At 42.6% G+C, this 19,636-nt stretch overlaps 1 protein-coding gene across 15 annotated transcripts in view; it reads left to right on the plus strand.

Moving 5' to 3' along the window:
- Positions 1-18,560, plus strand: part of CADPS (calcium dependent secretion activator) — a 465,254-nt gene extending 446,694 nt beyond the window's left edge. For all 15 annotated transcript variants that reach the window (XM_066614148.1, XM_066614149.1, XM_066614150.1 and 12 more), the window contains 2 exons: positions 11,107-11,211; positions 17,202-18,560. In XM_066614148.1, coding sequence (XP_066470245.1) covers positions 11,107-11,211; positions 17,202-17,381 — 285 coding nt within the window. In that variant the 3' untranslated portion in view covers positions 17,382-18,560. The remainder of the gene's footprint in view (positions 1-11,106; positions 11,212-17,201) is intronic.
- The last annotated feature ends 1,076 nt before the right edge of the window (positions 18,561-19,636 follow it).

Consider the following 19,636-nt stretch of genomic DNA (forward strand, 5'->3'; position numbering starts at 1 on the left):
AAATGTACTCAGGGTAGGAGTTGTTCACACGTTTCTTGACTTTTATTACACCAGCATGCAATTAACTATTTTCCTGCACTGTTGTCTTGTGTACAATTTTTCTGAGGCTGCAAGCTATCCAGGAGTGCTGGTCTCTTTTCTTGCAGCCAGGAAAACAAAAGGAATGTAGATACAATGAATGCTTATGATTATGAAGTGTACACCGTATGCCAATTGCATACTTCTACTATACAGAGGTAATTTGCCTGAAGGCTCTGAGGCCCGCTATCTTCCAATCTCAGATGTGCTACCATTTAAGTGATGACCCCTTGGACACCGTACTTTGAGCATAAAATGGGCATGTGTGCCATTTCAGAATTCAGTAAAGGGGCAAAGAGATTTCGGATTGAGGAATGGCAAAATTCCCAGCAAGGATTAAATGTCTGCTCTTTAATCCATTCAAGATTAAATGGCAAAGAAGCAGTATATTTTAACAACATTTGCAGTGATTACTTTTTACCATTCATAATAAGAAGTATCACCAGATTAAACAAATGTTTTTGTATGCTTTCTAGTTGACTAAACAATTAATTACTCCGTTAAACTACATACGAGAAAAGCTCATCGTTCTAAAGACAAAGGCACACTATGTTGTGTGCCTTTTTAGGCATCATCTAGAAACAAAGATTTTAGAAGACCAATTTTCTTCTCATTTGAGTCCTCCTATGTGCACTTTTAGAAGTACTTTTATTAAAAGAATAATGTTAAAATTGAAAAAATAACCTCCTTCTTGGGTTATTGGGGACACCTTTTTAGTCAAACAAAATGTTAATTTACAAATTAATTTGTTTAATTTACAAAATGTTGATTAATTTACCTGATGAATCAGGTAAATGTTACAGCCTATCAATAAGTATAGCAATAATCTCAATGCCTAGCAAATAACCAACCTTTTCTTCTTTTTTAAGTGAAAGGATTTGTGCCTTTAGCATGCACATCTCATACAGACACCTATTTAACAGTCTGTAACAAATAGACACTCAGTGTGCAAAATCTGATGCTCCCAAGGAACTATCACATATAGACTAAAACAAGGACTGTCCTCCTTAAACTGTGCCCCAGAAAACATCGGGTTCCTGTGGTTATAAAACATGCATCTTTACCACTTCATCTGGAGTACAAGCTATAATGGGTCTGGATGACAATTGAGCAAAAGGGGAACCATACAGTTTGAGGTGGGTTTTCTATTCTCTGGAATCCTGTTGAGGAACTGAATGTAGGAATCCCTTATAGCAAATTTACACTTGCACTGAGGACACTAGTAGATCTCATGGTCTTATGGCATATTAATCTTTAAATGCTTCTTTTTTTAATTTAATTAAAAAACAACAACCAACTACTTTTGTTTAAATTGGGGACACTTTTTTTTAGTCAAACAAAATGACCTTCCTCCAGCAACAAAGCCCAATGAGAACTTGATAGAAGAATTTAGTGGAAAATGAACGTTCTACATAAGTCTAGTGTTTGTATCTTACCAATCTAGTGAAGTGGGGAGAGAGAGAGGGCTACTGTTTAACAGCAAATCCACCTTAAAAAAACCCAAAAGGGCTGTGATCAGCCATGAGCACATTCCGCTTTTGTTCCTTTCCTTGACTAATGTAGCTTTTATCCCGGGCATAGCTGCAAATCGCCTCACACCATTGAATCTGTTACCTTCGGAACACCTTGAATTCAAAGGTCCTTTGCAAAGCCTCTTTTCAGTATTTCAAAACAGAGTTTGTAGTCTGGGCAAGAGAGAAAGGGCAGCCTTGTCTTTGGATTTTTTTTTTTTTTCAGTGCAGTGCCTGCCTCAGTTTATTCTTAATAGGGTTGAGCAGCCTGGATTCGTTCTGGTTGGAAAGCCAGAACTGAACTAAGGGGTCATGGGTGTGAGTTTCTATGGTTATTGAGCAGCAGCGCCCGTAGTTTTGCTCTCATGGGCATTAAAGCACATAATAATGGACAAACAACAGTGGTTAAAGCAAGCAGGTAGGATTACTATGTTCTTTTGTCAGAAGTATATAATGTCTTGTAGTCAGTTTTAAAGACTTCTCAACCCCCCAAATCCACCCGGTTGCCGCCCGCTGAGTAATTTTGTATGCTTAATCTCTAGCCCTTCACTACAAGCTTTCTGCTAATTTGAGGCAAATGGGTATTTTTGACACTAAATAGGGCAGTAAAGAATCCGTGACCTAGAAAAACTCCATTCCGAGGCAGTGAGAGGAGAAAAATATTCTTTCAGCGGACTTTGTCAGACCTTTTGAATGACATAAAATAGTTCTGACTAAACTACACCGGAGCCTTCGCTTAATGGTTTGCGAGCAAAAAAAGAAAACCCACAAAACTTTTGCTGAACATCTTCCACACACACATACACGCACTCGCGCACACACATTTACTTTAACTTCCCCCCATAAAACTTGTCACTTCAGATTGCCATCAGCCACCACAACAATAATCATTTCATGCTTATTGCTAATTGCAAGCACAGCTGAGGCCCAGCGGGAGGCTCCTTGCACAGTCCCAGGCCTTTATACCAGCCTCAATCTGTTGTATGGCACTTGTTCACACACACACAAAAAAAAGCTACCAGCAAAGGCAGAAAGAGGCAGAGTCACAGGTTTCTTGTAATCCCTCTGCTACCCTGCTGACAACTCAGCCCCATAAGCATTCCTCGTTTTGTCCGTCTCTTTACAAAGGCTGGAGTGACCTTTCACTACTAGTATGTGGGCTTCTTCGTGGTTTCTTTTTTTTTCTTTCCCCCTTTTGAATGAAGAATACGACTCCTTCAGGTGCATTAAGAAGCAGGGCTGCATCTGGCTTATGAGATTCTATTTGCAGCACCCCTGGCGTGAGCTGTGGCTTCCTGTAACATGTAAAATATGAGTGTGAACTCAAGGTTCATGGCAAGGAACAGGAGGTCAGGCTCCCATTCAAATCCACCCAAAGGAAATGGGAGTTTGCAGATGTTCCGGTGGATGTGTAATGACACCACCTCCCTCCAAGCACAGGAACCCAGCACAGCTTTTCATCAAATGTGCCGCCACTGTCATCAGTGTGTTACTTCACAGATTTATTCATATCATTTTTCCCCCTTACGGCTCATATATTCAGAGGCGAGCCTACGAGTTCAGCATCTCCACAGGCTAGGCATTTGTGGGCTCAAAAACCTACATGGTCTGGGCTATCATTGCAGCAATGATTGCAAACTACAGTACAAGAATGTTTTTATATTCCCATTCATGATTACTTCAGGGAGCTCAGAAGTTACCATCTGCAACTGTCCTAGCCAGTATGTGAGAAGGGTGGGATTCACAAGGTGATGTAGTGTCGTGTCTTATTTCAGAACATGGAGCTCTATAGCAGTCACATCATGGGGTACAGTGGCCAACTTTTCAATCACCTGCTATAGCTCTGCTCCTTTAATTGTGGCTTCCACAGTCATAGCAGGTAAGGATGTTTATATGGCAAAAGAAAAAAAAGCTTCATCTGCTAATTCCTGTGTATCAAATTGTTGTTAAAGGCACAGCTACAACGATCAGTTGAAAAGCTGGCAACTCCACCATGGAGTGATTGCAAAAATCACCATCTGGTGGGGGAAAGCAGGTCTGTAAAAGAGCCCAAGAATTTACTGAACCATTCAGTGAGGTCAAGTTCTTGTGCGTAATGGGTGTCTGACAGAGACAGAGAAAGCTTCATTGGAGGTTGGATTAAAATCCATTTGGTTCATACTTACACGTGTTTCCTTTATTAATTTTCATTCTATAAGATCCCGATGTGATATATATAAATACAAAGACTAAACCAGGACTCCAAAGTTTCGTCATTTGGCAGCTTGCAGAAGCCAGCTACTGAACAGAGAGAGAGCCAATATCTCTCTGAGACATTTGCCTGGACCAAAAATCGAGAACTTGAGAAGGCAAGCTTCATCTGAGGGTTGCGTCAAATGAAGCAAATTTCTTGAAGCTCTTCCAAATCGCAAATTACATGTAGATTGCACAGGCATCTTTTTCCTTCCACGTACTGTACCTTTAAGGGGAACCTGGGGTCAGCCCGGAGCATATATTCCTTAAGTTTAGGCAATAGAATAGAAGTGTCTGCACACATGACCATCCACAATCAGCTTGCATATTCTGTTTTAAACTAAAGGGCTGTGTGTGCAGAAAAGTCATCATGTCAGAAGCTGCCTTGAAGCAATTTGGATATGTTAAGCTCTTGGAAGACCCCAGGTAATGATAAAGAAAAGGCTATTGAGATATGCGTGGACTGCATTCTCCTCCCTACTAAGCAGCACAGCTCATCTCTATACACACATGTGGTCCCACATATGTACTTTGCCACTGAATGTAATCCCAGTGGCGTCACTAGGGATTGCATCACCCGGTGCGGGAGGCCAGCGCGTCACCCCCCTAAAGTGGCAGGGCAACACTCTAGGGGGTGGGCATGGTGATCTACCATTGCCCCGCCCCCGCTGGTTTTTTGGCTGTACCTTTTGATAGAATAAAGATATTTCAACGTAGTTTGTTTCATCGCATTCTGCCTGAAATTACACATTGATTGATATATAACATGATGGTATTATTCCTCCAAACTCTGATTTTAGTGATTTTGGTCACTAGTGGTGTCACCTCCCGCCAGGGTGTCAACTTACTAACACCTTATTGGAGCAGTTCTCAAACTTTTAGCACTGGGACCCACTTCTTAGAATGACAATCTGTCCAGGACTCATCATAAAGCAAATTAAAATAAATAATTATAAATAAATTAAAGTAAAATCAATAAATAAGGGAAAGCCAGCCCTGTTCCACCAAGTGGATTTTCACTGTAGCCTGCCTGCAATAACACCCCCCCCCCCAAAAAAAAAGCATCAGTAAGATTTTCACCCCTACCCAGTACCCAGTTCAATTTAAGTTCTTATATTTCAAGCATATCACTATCAGGACCCACCTGACTTTGCAAGTCTGAGAGCCCAATCCTATGCCTGTCTACTCAAAAGTAAGTCCCATTATAGTCAGTGGGGTTTACTCCCAGGAAAGTGTGGATAGGACTGCAGCCTAAAACAGAAAAAAATTTCACCTTACCCTGTCAAGCCTGTTTCATTCTTTTTATGGGTGGGTCTGCCTTCTGGAGCATTTGTTGAGCTCCAGTTGCATCAAATCAGGACCATTCTGGTGGTGGCCTCAGCAGCGACCTATTTCCCTTTGCCTGACCTGCCTAGGAGCCAAGGCACGTTTGCTTACTTGTGAGTAAATGTGACCATGTGGCTTAGTTTTGCTTTCCATAGGGCTCAATACATTTGCCAGCTTGGAGGGAGGGACCTCCTTCTCTGAAGTTTTTTGGGGGCTACATTCATTGGATCAGGACCATTCTGGTGTTGTTGGATTCCTCTAAGCCTGCCCTTTCAGATGGACTAAGGCAAGTTTACCTATTCACGAGTAAACGCACCATACTCCTTGGTTTCTCTTTCCATTGGGCTCCATGCATTTTTTGTTTTCCGGTTTTTGCCAATAACTTTTGATAGAAAGGAGATATTTCACTCCTGTTTTTTGCATTGCATTCTGCTCAAAATTTTGCATCCAACGGTATATAACATGATGGTATTACTCCTAACCACCACGATTTTAGCGCATCACCCTCCCAGTGCGTGTCACCCCCCTCTTGCGCATCAACCGGTGAGGCCCGCACCCCCCGCACCCCCTAGCGACACCACTGTGTAACCCCAGCAAGGTGCCACAGACAATTCTGGCTGTCAGGTGTGCCTGTATGATAAGCTTATTTTCAAATATCTGTTTATTCATACTTTTTACATTCATATTTTACATTTTTAAGCATTCTTTAAGTATATACATACTTCAAAAAAATTTAATTACACATGTAAAAAATGTAGTGTGCAAAATGGCCCTTGGTCGTAAAGGCTTCCAGGGAAGAAAATCTGGCTTTAAGAATTGCTTGAGCTCCAGGATCTTTGCTTATAGAAGCAAACCTCTGTTGAAAAACTGAAAAAGAGCAGGAGGTTCTTTACAAACCGAAAATAAATGTTTCACAATACTAACAAGGGTAAGTAGAACAGATTTTTAGAATGAAAATAACAATTGTCAGCACTGAAAGATACTGAAAAACCTTCATGCTTTATGCGTGAAGAAGGAAATGTAAAAGCCTGCTTAATCAAGAAAACCATTTATGAGAAAGCTAAGTATTTACTGTATAATGATCCACTAGGGCTACTGCAATTAAGCAACCTTTGTCTAAGAAGTAAATACCAAATGAAGAGGCGTGATTGATTGTGCAGACAAGGGTAAACAAACAGCTCAAGTTCAATGCTTTGAGAAACTATATTTATAAGTGTCTTACGATACAACTATTATCATCAACAGTATAACAACCTGCAAAACTTCCTTATGCCAGAAGCACCTATTTTCTCTAGCACAGTTGGTAAGAGAAGGGCAATTATCGCCTACACCTTGCTTGGGTGTCATCACCACGGATGGACCATCCTTTGCAGATGACTGCCCTTACTGAAGATTGCTTTCCTGTTCTCTATTTGCCTATGAGCCTTGATCCTATGAAATGGTGCACTGAGGCAGCAGCTTGAAGAAACTTGCGTGAAGAAACCTAGCTCTGGCACATGGGGCTAATTTGTTTACTTGTATTGGCACTAGTCTGAAGGCTATTTTCAACATTTTATTGTGCTGTTTATTTGCTTGGATAGGAACTCTTTCCATCCATGTTTAAACTGCACAATATCATCATACCAGACAGTGCAACTGTTGTCTCGGCTGTTAAACGCTGGACCACAAGCATTGCATGTTTGCGGGCTGATGCATGGGGCAAGAGCCTTGTTAACATGATGCTGGCCTCACATTGCTCTTACTTACACAAGTAACGGTTTGGGGCAGCACTTCATACAGGCAGTGTCATTAAATCCAGCCCTAAGATCCTGGGCATGAACTTCAGTGACGCCTGCTTCTATTAGCCTAGGCAGGTGATACTTCTGTTGCTGCACACAAATATTACTCCTCCCTCCCCTTGCACATTTTACCATGTGGTATAATCCATCAGTTATTACCTTTAGCTACTTTTGATTAAATTTGACATCTTCAGTACAATTCATATATAATGTTTTCAGCATATATTATATTGTATATCCTAACAATGTATCATGCACATTCTAAAATCTGTTTAAAAACACGTTCCTAATAACACATGGGAAATATGTGTTCAAGCATATGTATTACGTATTACAGTGTATTATATGTGTACAAGGGGTATATAAGAAAAAGATTGTCTCATGCTTCTATTCATTTCCTTTATTTAAAATCTGATTCACTGCCCAATCCTATTTGGCATCAGCACTGATGGAATGAGTGTTCCACCACTGCTAACTGCTGCAAAAGTACCGTAAAGTGCTTTCCGGCAGTGTACTCCGTAATGCACTGTTGGGACGCCAGCTGGGAGGCCATCACCTTCCCACTTGTGTCACCAGCTCTCCTGCTGCACGCCAGAGCAGAGAGGTAGGAAGGGGTGTGTGAAGATGGAACAGGGGTGAGGATTGGTGAAATGGTGGGGGGGGAGGATAACAGCTGGGGAGGCTGCATGGATCCAATGGTGATGGCATGCTCCAGATGCTATCCCCATTTCATGCAGACTCCCCACCTCACTTTCTCTTCTCAGGCTTGCACTAGCGAAATTGCTAGCACAGTTCCAATGAGACACATTGCAGAGGGGGAGGCTTACAGAAGTGTAAGGGGATTTAAATTCCCTTTTGCTTCTGAAGCCTCTCGATCTGCCCCCACCCCTTGCTGGATTTAGCATGTCTATTTTGGGTGCTTTATAGGAAAGTCAATCTCATCTGATCTTGGAAGCTAAGCAGGGTCAGGCCTGCTTAGTACTTGGATGGGAGACCGCCTGGGAATACTGGGTGCTGTAGGCTTATACCATAGTCTTTCGAGACTGAAGGTTGCCAACCATAGGAAAACAAAATGGCGGGTGCTGGCAAGCACCCACTGAAAGAAACTCTGCTGCTCCTTTTCAACTTTCAGTGGTCTTTAAAAAGAAAAAAAATAAGTGGCTGCTACCATAACCATATTACAGGTTGCAAAAAGGGGCTTTGAATATGAGGTTGCTTTTTTATCATATTAATTGTTTGCTTCTGGTTATAATCTTACTCTGGGCTTTTATGAGGTTTTTTTTTTTTTTAGGTTTTTTAGGCTGCAATCCTAACCCACTTTCCAGCACTGACATAAGGGCAATGCAACTCCAAGGTAAGGGAACAAACATTGCCTTACCTTGAGGAGGCCTCCATGACCGCCCCGCAACTGCAGGATGCAGCACATGCCCCACTGGCACAGCTATGCCGGTGCTGGAAAGTTGGTTAGGATTGCGCCCTTATTCTTTTATTATATCTTAACATTTATAGAAGTTTATTTTTGATATTTTTGGAAGCTGCTTTGAGTGCCCAGCAGGGAAAGAAAGTGGGGTATCAATTTTGTAAATAAATAAAAATGCTGCAGAAATGTATGGAAGCTCCTGCTGTACCATGTGACATTGGGCCAGATCAGTTCATTCTGAGTTGTCATTCCTTTCAGGACAAATGACAAGGGAACCAAATAGGCAGAATTCAGTTCAATTTCCAGTTCTGAAATGAATGCAGAGCCCTACTCTCAATTGGCTGTGGCCCACTGTGAAGGAAGGCACACCATTCCGATGGAATGTGCAAAGCGTTCTTCAGCCTGGGTTGTGATAGAGCAGTGTTTCTTAACCAGTGGTATTCGTAACACTGATGGTACTTGCAGTGGTGTCCAGTGCTACACGCAGGATTCCCAGACCTCCACCACCTGGCAGTAAGACGAGCGATTCAATGTGACAAGCAGCAGTCAGAGGCTCAACTTGATGGGCAGAGCTCAAGCGTGTGCTTTTTGCATGCTCAGAAAAGCCCTTCCATCCACCCCGAGCCTCTCGCTGGTGTTTGTTGCATTGCATCTAGCCTCCCAATCCAGTAGTAGCAAGTGATTAGTGATGACATCATCACTGATTACTTCTTTTGGCACTTCCAATAGGTGGACCATGCACTGTGGTACAGCGGGGGACAAACATTGAGAAAAGTTGTGATAGAGACATCCTTGGAAAGGGTTGCCACTCATTTTGTTAGCAAAAGATTTCCTGCTCACATTTTCATTGTGACCCATGCCACAATAATAAGGTTCTAAATTCATGCTGTTACAATCTAATACTAAGCATGTTTACTCAGAAGCAGGTCTGAGTTCATTGGGACCTACTCCTTAGTGTATGTACTAGTGTATGAAAGGATTATAGCCTTTCTCATTGAAACTGGCTTTCCTCAAATATGTATATTATATTAGTGGAGCATCCTGGCTTCATCCACCAGTCACACAGCAGCACATTTTAGTGCAGAAGATGTTAACTACTATAATTAATAGATAAATTTGTTCAGGGGTCTAAAATGTTCAAGCTTGTGAAGTGTGCCAACTGATAGAATGATGTAAATAATATTGCTATTTTTGTTAACCAAGAAAAACTCAACCATGTTAAATAATGACAGTAGTGCATCTGAACTGAATCTGTTCCCAGGAAAAATGCTGAAAAGCAGAAAACAATCATGGTAATCATTTAATACCTGAAATCTTTTGGCCATAGGCAAATTGCATCATTTTAGCTGTCCTTGGGATTGAAAGGGCCAGAGGGTTATATGGGTGGAAAAAGAACAAGCAGTGTGTATTAAACAAGATATGCTCATTGCCTTGGGATGCAAAGCTGAAAGGATAAATATTTATGAAGTAGCCTGTGCCCAAAAGCCTCCAAGAGAATGGAAGTATTCTGCATGTGATGGTCTGAAAAAAGGCAGAGCTGAGTTTTGGGTTGGTTACAGAACGAACCTCCTGACCTGATGTGCAAGTCTAATAAGAAAAGTGGGGAACTGCCTGCCTACATCAGCTGTCACACACTTATTCAGCTGCCCCAGCAATCTTTTTCTGAACTTGGCAGCCAAGGACGCTCTGCAACACTCCTTGGAAAAGGAAATTCATAGTTTTGCTAACTGCTCTTACTCTGATCCAGTGACAACCATGTAGGGATTGATACAGGTTTCAGCATGTAGATTTACTGTAGTAGCGATACTACTACGGCTCACTTTTCTAGCAGAGATTTACAGAAATGGGACTTTTTTCCTAGTGCAGCAGATGTGTTTTTGTATGAGTGGCAAGAGGAAATTAAACAGGGGACACGTTCTTCAGAATGTAGTTGCTTCTCATGCATCCTTTGAAAGGAAGAAGGTGCAATTTGTAGGGGAACTTAACCAAGGCAGCCCAAGATCTTCAAGCTCCTGAGGCCATATGCCGAATGATTCCCTCTCCATCACACTGGTGAAGTGCCTCGCTCAGTTCCTCCCACTCCCTGAATTGGAAAAGGAAGAGGGAGGGAGATGGAGCTGAAGAGAAAGGGTGGAGAAGAGTGGCAGGCTGGAACACTGAAGATGTTCTAGCCCATCTCCTCCACATTACCTTTTCCTCTCTATCCTTCTTGTCTGTTTTCAGTCCAGAGTTTGGGACAACAAGGTGAAGTGGAGTGGTTAGGTGAAGTTTTGCTGTCTGAGGCAGTTGGCCTCCTGGATGGGCTTGCCTTGAACCGAAGAAGTCCCAACTGCAGTCCTTTCTTTCAGCTGTTTTTCTTCCGACAGTACACTTACCTGAGATTCAGGCCCCAATCCTGAACACTGCACACTAGCTCACCACTGGCATGCAGTGTCACAGATGTGCCATAAGGCACACCTGTGACACTTACCACCTGGCCAGCACAGGTGCTGGCTCAGTGCAAGCCCGCACTGAGCCAGAGTGTATTCTAATAAAAATTCAAGCACCAATTCTAGATCAGGTACTGAACAAACAAAGATTCCCAGAACCTCTATGGGGAAAGATTGTTCTTAGTAAGCCTTATCCTATTTCAGTGAATGTAATGGCAAACTGCAAAGGTCAAACCTGATTGGATCTGATTGTTTGTGGACAGTGTTTATATACAGTGCATAATATTCATGCTTGCGACGTGTTTTCTGGAGAACCTTTGCTTGTCTTCCAGCAATGGTACACCAGCACCATGAACATAGTTTGCACCTGGCTGACAGATCGCATGGACCTTCAGCTTCACATCTATCAACTGAAAACCCTCATTAGGATAGTAAAGGTAAGCATCTTTAAATCTATGCTGTTTTCATTTCTTGAAAGAAACATGGTTTGCACACAAGAGGTAAAACTGACAAGTAGCAAGAAGTCAGCAATAGAAAGTATTGCAAAATCATCAGTGAGATTCATTTGTTCAGCTAGTTCACTGAAATGGACTGAGTCAAACCAATATATTTGCTGTAAGGATGCTGATTGTAAAGAGAGTGAGAGTGGAGAAAGCTTAGGAGATATTACAATGAACACTGCTTTATCTAATCCAGGGGTGGTCAACCTTTCAAGGTTAGGGCTCCTGGACCTTTAACAATCATGCAGAGGAGGAAATTTCAGCAGTTGCTACTTCTCATCTGTGCAATGATGAGCTACACCTGCTGAAATTCCCTCTGCTACCCAATTGCTAATGGTGCAGGAGCCTTAAAACTGAAAGATCTAATCCATTTTTCCACCCCATGTCTAATCCATCCAGTCCAAACAGGATTCCTTTTGGCATTATCTGTAGCAATGTGGGATATGCTACCACACAGCTCCTTCCTCCCTAGTAACACTCTGTTATTACTGTATGCTCCAAAGTCAGTGTGAACCACCACGGAGGCAGTTCAATCTCCGAATGACGCTTGCCAGCAGGTGGGGGTATCCAAAAATGGGCTTCCCCAGATGATCTTGGCAGGTTCATCTGGGAGCAAACATCTCCTGTTTCCAAGCTATATAGGTATTTATGGGTTAATACCAGTATTTGGAATTGCACCTAGAAAAGCACAGGAAGGCAGTGAGGTTCTTTCTAGCAAGACATTTTTTAAAAAACATTTCTGCCACATCTTTTCCCATCAGCAGCCTGGGTGCTGAGTTATATACCAGCTGAAATTCCTAGGGAAAAGCAGCACTGGCATGGGGAGGTATTATGATAAGGAGTCAGTTACATGACATCACGCTTGCATGTCTGACATTACTACATTAGGCAAGAAGGAAGCATTAAAAATGAAAAAGCCCTGGTCTACATTACAAGAGTGGCGTTGTACCAACTTGCAAATGGAACGACATGGGCATTATTCCAATAACAAGGTTTCTTAGGTGAACCAGTTTTCCATGTGATTTTGCCAGAATGTCATAGCAATCCCACTACCCAAGTGGTTCCATTTGCAAGTGGATGCCACACCATTTTTGCATTGTGTAAATTTAGACTTCTCAGATCAAAAGCTGAGGCTGACAATATTGTCGAGTTCTTGGCAGTCCGCTGCTGACATGTGACTTGAGCCCAGGCCCAAGTCCAGCCCTTTAGCTCCAAGATTCAGCTGTCTCTCAGTAGAGACAAAAATATAGATAGCTTTATAGAGATACCTTTGTGAAATTCATGAATGCATATTTAGGGCACATCTCCAACTGTATTTTCCCCAAGGTGATAAACCTTTCTCCTGCTGTGCCTTTGGATTGGTGTGTGTGAGAGAGAGTGCGTATATTGCCACCTTGGGAGGAGCTCTTGCCTTTTCTTGATTAATAAGTATCAAGCAAAATCAATTTGTCACCCATCACATCTCTTTTGTGACTGACAACCTTACTGCTTTCCACCATGTTTTTGTGAACATGACTTACAACAGAGAGATGCTTGGTGGTCTTCCATAGAACCTCAGGTTAGCACTTCCTGGTGAATATGGTGTTTCACTGCCTTTGAAGCAAGGGCACTCAGGCTGCAATCCTGTGTACACTTATCTGGAAGTACTATTTAACTCAGTAGTCTGTCAGTGTCTTAGCTTTTTGAAAGAAAAAAAATTAAAGGTTTTCAGGAGTGTTGATTTCAATATGCCTTGAGGAAATATGCCAAAACCTAGATGCTTAGTTAGAACAGGCCTGAGGTAGTAAAGGAACAGTCATCATAGCTTCTCAACACCATCATCATATTTGGCTTTCACAGCCACTACAATTGCGTATTCAATTTCCATAGCATTTTGTGTTTGAATCAGTAAGGCAAGCTAAGCTAAAGTCGGGATTTGCAATATGTAAGCACACAGGATGAATAATTTTTTAAAAGCAGACATATCTATATGCTGTTGATTATGCCAGAATTTTTTTTTTCTTCAGTTTTTCACATTTGAGACAGGGCAATCTTCTGGCTTCAGTACCAGTACCTTTGCAATCACTATTGAAAATGCGAATCAGAATTGATGCGCAATGTTAATTGAAATAATTTCTTAATAATGGGTATGTACAATCTTTTTGAAAAGAGATAACGTATCCTGACTATGGCCCCTTTTCCTTGTACTTAATGTGTGAGTGTGTTTGTGTGTATGTATTGGACACATGATAATTATTTCAGTGTGAAATCTCAGTGGCTTACATGAAATAATAAGATCACAGGAGGAGGTAAATACATATTTGATCATTTTTGGTTCTGTGTGATACATTTTGTTCAAGAGGATTAAAACAGTAGAATTCTGTACTCTGGAAATCAAGGCATGAATAAATTACTAAAGTTGCTTTTAATTTCTATAAATAATAGCAATAGGTATCAGCACATTATTATTAGGTGTTAGTGTGGGGGGCATTGAAAACCATAGCAGGTGTCTTTTATGCCATTACAGTTTGTAGCAGCTAAAAAAAACAATTTCTCTAGGTACACAAGCTATCCAAACACTTTTAAACTGTTTCATGGTATTGAACAGCACATGATTTAACAAATGCTTGCGTTTTAAAGTTGCAATTCGATTATACAAAATCAAAGAAACTCTAAACCTAACCAAATACAAAATACACGTATTTGTAAACATGTTTTACATTTCACCCATTATCCGTATAATGTGCACTCAACCTATACGCAACTGTGAGTAGAACTGCATGTTGCTAGACAAGCACAGTGGGGGCTGACATTTACAGGAAAGGATCATTTAATGCTTTCTTCACCCACCAGTTCTTCCCTGCAGATGCCTGCAAGTCTGTTTTTAGCCTGTTTTTCCACACACATTTGTCCTCAGAAGTGGTCTGCCAGTGAGCCTTGGTGGAGCTGCCAGCTCAGGTTGCAGACGGCGCCACCACACTTTTGCCACCCCCTCTGTTAACAACAGCAGTGATTGCCATGGGCTCCACCACTTCTGCTGTCTTCTTTACAGCCAGGAAAAAGGAAGTGAGAGGAGAAGTAGAATGGTGGACACTCTAGCAAGAGGGGGCAGTTCTGCTCCACCTCTCTCTTCCTTTTCGCTCACCCCTCAACTGTTGTTCTTTTCAAACGGCATAGCAGCACAAGCAAGATGGCTGGATGGGAATAAGAGAAGCAGGAATGCAGTGGCAAAGCCACCAAGGACCAAACCACCGCCAAAGAAAGTCACCGCCAAAGAAAGAGCAGTGGAAAATTTGGGAGAAGAGCAAGGCAGGGGATCCTCTTGAGAGAGGGGCACACTGTGCTTCATACAGTGAGGGATGAAGGGGGAAGGAAAAAGGGCCTCGTGGAGGTTGGTTGCGGTGCACCAAAGGATGAGAAGAGAAAGACGTCTGGAGTGTGGCTCAGAAAAAGTTGCGAGTGGCCTTAAAGGGGTTTGGGCCACACCTGGTTGGTCTTCACAGTGACGTTTCTGTGAAAGTTCAAAGGACACAAGAAGCAGTTGCTCATCACCACTCTTTGAGACCTCCATGCTAGGAGCCAGTTAGAATCGCTTGACCAGGGGCAGACAGCATGCGCTTCCATGCCACCTGAATTCCACCCCAGTGCTTCCTCTGTGTGCACATGCACTCAGGGCATGCCCCATCCCCCCTTTCTTATGGTGAGCGTGACACGCAGCCTCCCTTCTCCATGCCGCATCTCTTTCAAATGATCCAGAGCCAGGGATGCTGGGAACCCAGTATTCCCTGCTCGTGCTTAGTACAAACAGAACTGGTGCAGGGCAGGGAGGCTGTCTGTTGCACTTCTCATAAATAAAGGGAAGGTGGCAGGGTCCAAATGGTCTTTCCCTGCATTCTTGGTTTGCTTTGTAAACACCAGATGGATGGAGCGAAGTGATGTGGAACCATGGCAGTTTTCTTCCCTTTCTCGGATGGAGAAGGGGCCTGCTGTGATCCTCTTCTTGACTTGCTCTCAGTCCCCAGTGGAGCAGAGGGTAGTGGACTGGGAACTCACAATTTTGCTGCCCCTCCAAAGGTGTCACTCCACACAACCATTTCTTGTCAAGGCTGGCCTTGCACTTAACAGTTCCATAAGTTCCTACCAGGTCCCTAAGTCACCAATGCCTCAAAGTCAGTTAGGTTGGAATCTGTAACTTCTGGCACTATCTCCCCTTATACTGATACAGAGACAAGAAACTCAAGGACCCAACAGCATTTGGCTTTACCAATAAAACTGGCTCCCTACCTGAGTCAGCTAAGACCATCCACAGATGGAAGCAGGATTTTTTTTGGGTGCACATGCCTAGATGCAGAGCCAGTATCAAGGGTAGGCAAAGTCAGACACCATCCTGAGGACAAGAGGCAATCAAAGGGAACCAAGACCAGGTCCTGAGGACCTCTCCAGACCACATCTGGAGAGCGCCAGGGGGAACAGCATTGACAGGAGTCCACACTGCCACTGCTGCTTTCTTCTCCCAACCAGAAAAATGGAATGCTCCCATGGGGGACATACCCATTTATCAATGGGAAGAATGACAGCATCAGCACTTTCACCACTTCTTTTTTCTTCTCATCCACAAGTGGGAATGTCTTCCTCTGCAGTCTTCCCAAACTCTCAAGGAGGGCTTGGGAGCCTGTAAGTCTTTGCGTGGGCAGGAAGGGGAGTGTCTTGCAATCCTGCCGACTACACCAATTTGTCTTGTCCCCAGAAATGTTCCATCTCCCAATGCCCACTTTTTGGTGAATTAACACATCCTTATCTCTAGAAACAACCGCTGTGGTGTGCAAAGGAATGAACACAGAACTACTTATCTATAGCAATTAACCAGAATTTATTGCCACAAACACTTATTCCCTGCAATCCCTCTTGTCCAGAGGCTTTCCCTCCCCAAAACTCCACTTAGTGAGTGAAGGTCCAAAGCCTCCAGTCCGAGTCCAATCCAGTCTCCAAAGCACAGTCCAGTCCAGTCTTCTGCAGTCCAATCCTTCCCATAGCAGTCCACTGCAGCGGAGTCCCTTCCTCTGTGTCAGAGTCCTCCAGCAGGGTCATGGCAGTCCCCTTCTTCCAGTGTGTCCGTTCTGTAGGTCTGGGGTGTCCCATAGATCCCGGTGCCGCAGGTTGAATGAAGGAGAAATGATAGCAGCAGTTTCTCCAAGAAACAGCTGCCATTGGTACATCCCTGTTACGGGTGGGAAAAGAATGAGCCTGGCTCATTCTTCCAGAGCAGGAAGTGGGGAAAGAATGAACCTGTCCACCTTCCAGTGCAGAGCAAGAGGTGAAGTGAGGAGGACCCACATGGAGGAGGAGGGACAGGTGTCCAGATCCCCACTTCTTATTTTCTCCTTCCATCCAGCTAATCCCCCTCCCCAGAGGCTCCCAATATTCACGTCATGTAACACCAGACAAACCATCACCAATAGTACTGACCTTCCATTTGAGATACTGGAGCAATTATCTGGATCCCCATGGTTCATATATATGCACACATTATATTGAATTGACGTTATCACTGCACTTAGATATGCCTGCAATTGGATTGGCAACACTGTCTCAACAATATGTTGTTAAGCATGGGTTGAATATTTTATCACAGTAATTGGTTCACCTGTGGTTTTGCAGTACTAACTTAGGCCAAATCTAAAATTAAGAATTCCACATTTGCTCCTCAGTTCCAATAGCTGTTCATATTCAGAAGTCCAACATCACAATTTGCAAACTGTCATTGATATTAATAGCCTTACTGTAGGGTAAATGACCTGAAAGTCATGGTCAAAAATTATTATAGGATAAACACCAACTTTTGAAAAGGAGAAGCTATTTGCAATAAATTTTGCTGGGATTAATTAACCCATATTGCATTGTTACTGCTCTTTTCTACTCCTCTCGCATATCATAACCCCCCCCCCCAGAAAACATATCGAGATTTTCGATTGCAAGGAGTTCTGGATTCCACCTTGAACAGCAAAACCTATGACACAGTGCGAAACCGGCTGACTGTAGAAGAAGCAACAGCCTCCGTGAGCGAAGGAGGAGGGCTTCAAGGGATCACCATGAAAGATAGTGATGAAGAAGATGAAGAGGATGATTAGCTCTTCAGATCTAGAGGCCCCCCAACTTGGATGTAGCCTGGAAACCAGTGCATGTAATCTAGTCTGTTATTCAGTTAGCCACATTAGGAAATTTTCTGTCAGCTCTAAATGCCCATGGAAAGTCTACCAATACAATTGCCATTTTAGCTGTGTGGTACTTCAGATTTTGCACCTCTGTTCCGATTCATTCAGTTTCTTAATTTCCTATCTATATGTTCATAAGCAATATGGAGCACATTGTTTAAAACTGTTAACAGAAAAAAAATCTGCATAGAAAACATGCTAGGTGTGTCCCTGTTATAATTAAAGTATAAATGATGCTTCATTAATGTACTGTATATACATTGATGGTAAATTGTTGTGAAGACAAGTGAAACAAGTACTTTCATATCTTTGTTTCTCTCCTGTGGACGCCAACTGCTTCAAAACAGAGTGAGGCTACTACAAAAGACACTTTCTTTTTGTACATTTGGGTAAAAAAAAAGTAAGCCAGAAGTTGGAATTATTCCTGTTTAATATACCAACCACTTTCCCTCCAACATATACAGCTAACTTTGTAGAAGTGACACACCCATGGAATACTAGTCACCCATGTTGCCGCAGCAGGTTGCCCTCAATCACCTTGTCCACATTATGATTCAGAGCAGCTGTTTTATGTCAACGTCTACGCCCCTAAATGTTACACTTTCGTTCTGAGTTCCGATAACTGTGTTTGTAAAAAGGACAACTTTAATTACAATCTTAGACTATACAGATGTGTTTATAATAATGAGGATAATAATAATGATGATAATAATATATGAGGATTTCTTTTCGTAGATTGTAACCATAATTTAAAATTTCCTTTTGTTTTCACAATGGTTTTTATATCTTGTCATGTACATTGCATTTGGACCAGTAACTTGCATGTCTGGGTTCCCCCATTCCCTTCCAGGAGCTTTTATTTTCTGTGTAAAATAGTGGATCCATCTTGCTTTTTTGCCTTATACAAGCCGACAGTTGTAAAAGTGTGAGAACTGTGGCTTCTCAATAAATAATTATTCAAATGTCCTAAGAACAAACACTGGAGTCTCTTTATGTCTGCCTTAGGAAAAGAAAAACAAAACTGAAAGATGAGCTAACCTTAAAAATTGTAAGAGTCATTCCCCCACCTTCTAGAATAAAGGAATTTTCTTTTCACATGGGTGTTTATAATTTGTTAATTAAGGGGCTTGTTTTCCAACGTGCTCACAAAACCTGAGGCTGAAGAGGTATTAATAAGTTATGCTCAATGCCAGGAGTTCTAAATTGCAGGTCTGTGGCCCACCAGTGGGTCACAACCCAATTTGGGGGGGGGGGGTTCCTGAAACTGACAGGGAAGATTAGACTGTGTGCACAAGCTGCTACTTGCAGGGAGGGAGCACTACTGCCCAATCACCATTATAGCCATAGAGGTTTGAGTGGCTGGTAAAGTGAACTATTTTTTAGGTGGGTCCCAAAGCTAAATGTTTGGGAACCACTGCTCTGTGTCACTTAGGAGTGGGAACCTTTGCTCATTTAACTTGAGAATAAGCCTCACAGGATGTAGTGGGACTTACTTCTGAGTAATTCCAAATTGGATCAGACTATAGGACAAGAGTCTTCAATATTTCACACTGGGCACCTAAATTGTTTTTAAATTATATTATTTAGACTTTTGAAACGTTAAAGGATGACAAAGCACAGGCGGCCAGTCGAAACAAGCAGAAGGCTCGCACAGACGCAGCAAGGTGGGATTGCCCCTTTGGGCCCATGAACTGTCAATAAATGCCACCAATCCAGAGCATGCATCTGACTCTTCTTTATACTGAAACAGACCACTGATATTCCCTGCTCTCTTTAGCAACAGTCTTTCAGGCTGTGGTCATGAAGTTATGGGAACCTGAAGTTTCTGTTTGCTACCTAACAACCATTGAGAGGCCTAACCTGGAGCTAGGCTCTGAATTACATTGCAATGACATGAATTATATCCTACAATGAGCTCCCACAGCCCAATTCTAACTCACTCCCTATGCAGTGGTGCAGCAGCGCCAACATGGAACCACAGCTGGTAATAGTCCACTTAGACTCACACTGAGGCCAGGAAAGATAGGAGTTGGTAGACACTACTTCCCCCAAACCCACTATCTTCCCAGTCCCAATCCGCTGTCCCATTCCCCTCCTCCCTTCAGCTTCCTGCACACACCCATCCCAGTGGGTATCTTGTGGCCACTGGCTTGTGGAGCCAACCATTCACT

Source organism: Tiliqua scincoides, chromosome 2 (genome assembly GCF_035046505.1).
Source record: "Tiliqua scincoides isolate rTilSci1 chromosome 2, rTilSci1.hap2, whole genome shotgun sequence".
NCBI classification, from domain to species: domain Eukaryota; kingdom Metazoa; phylum Chordata; class Lepidosauria; order Squamata; family Scincidae; genus Tiliqua; species Tiliqua scincoides.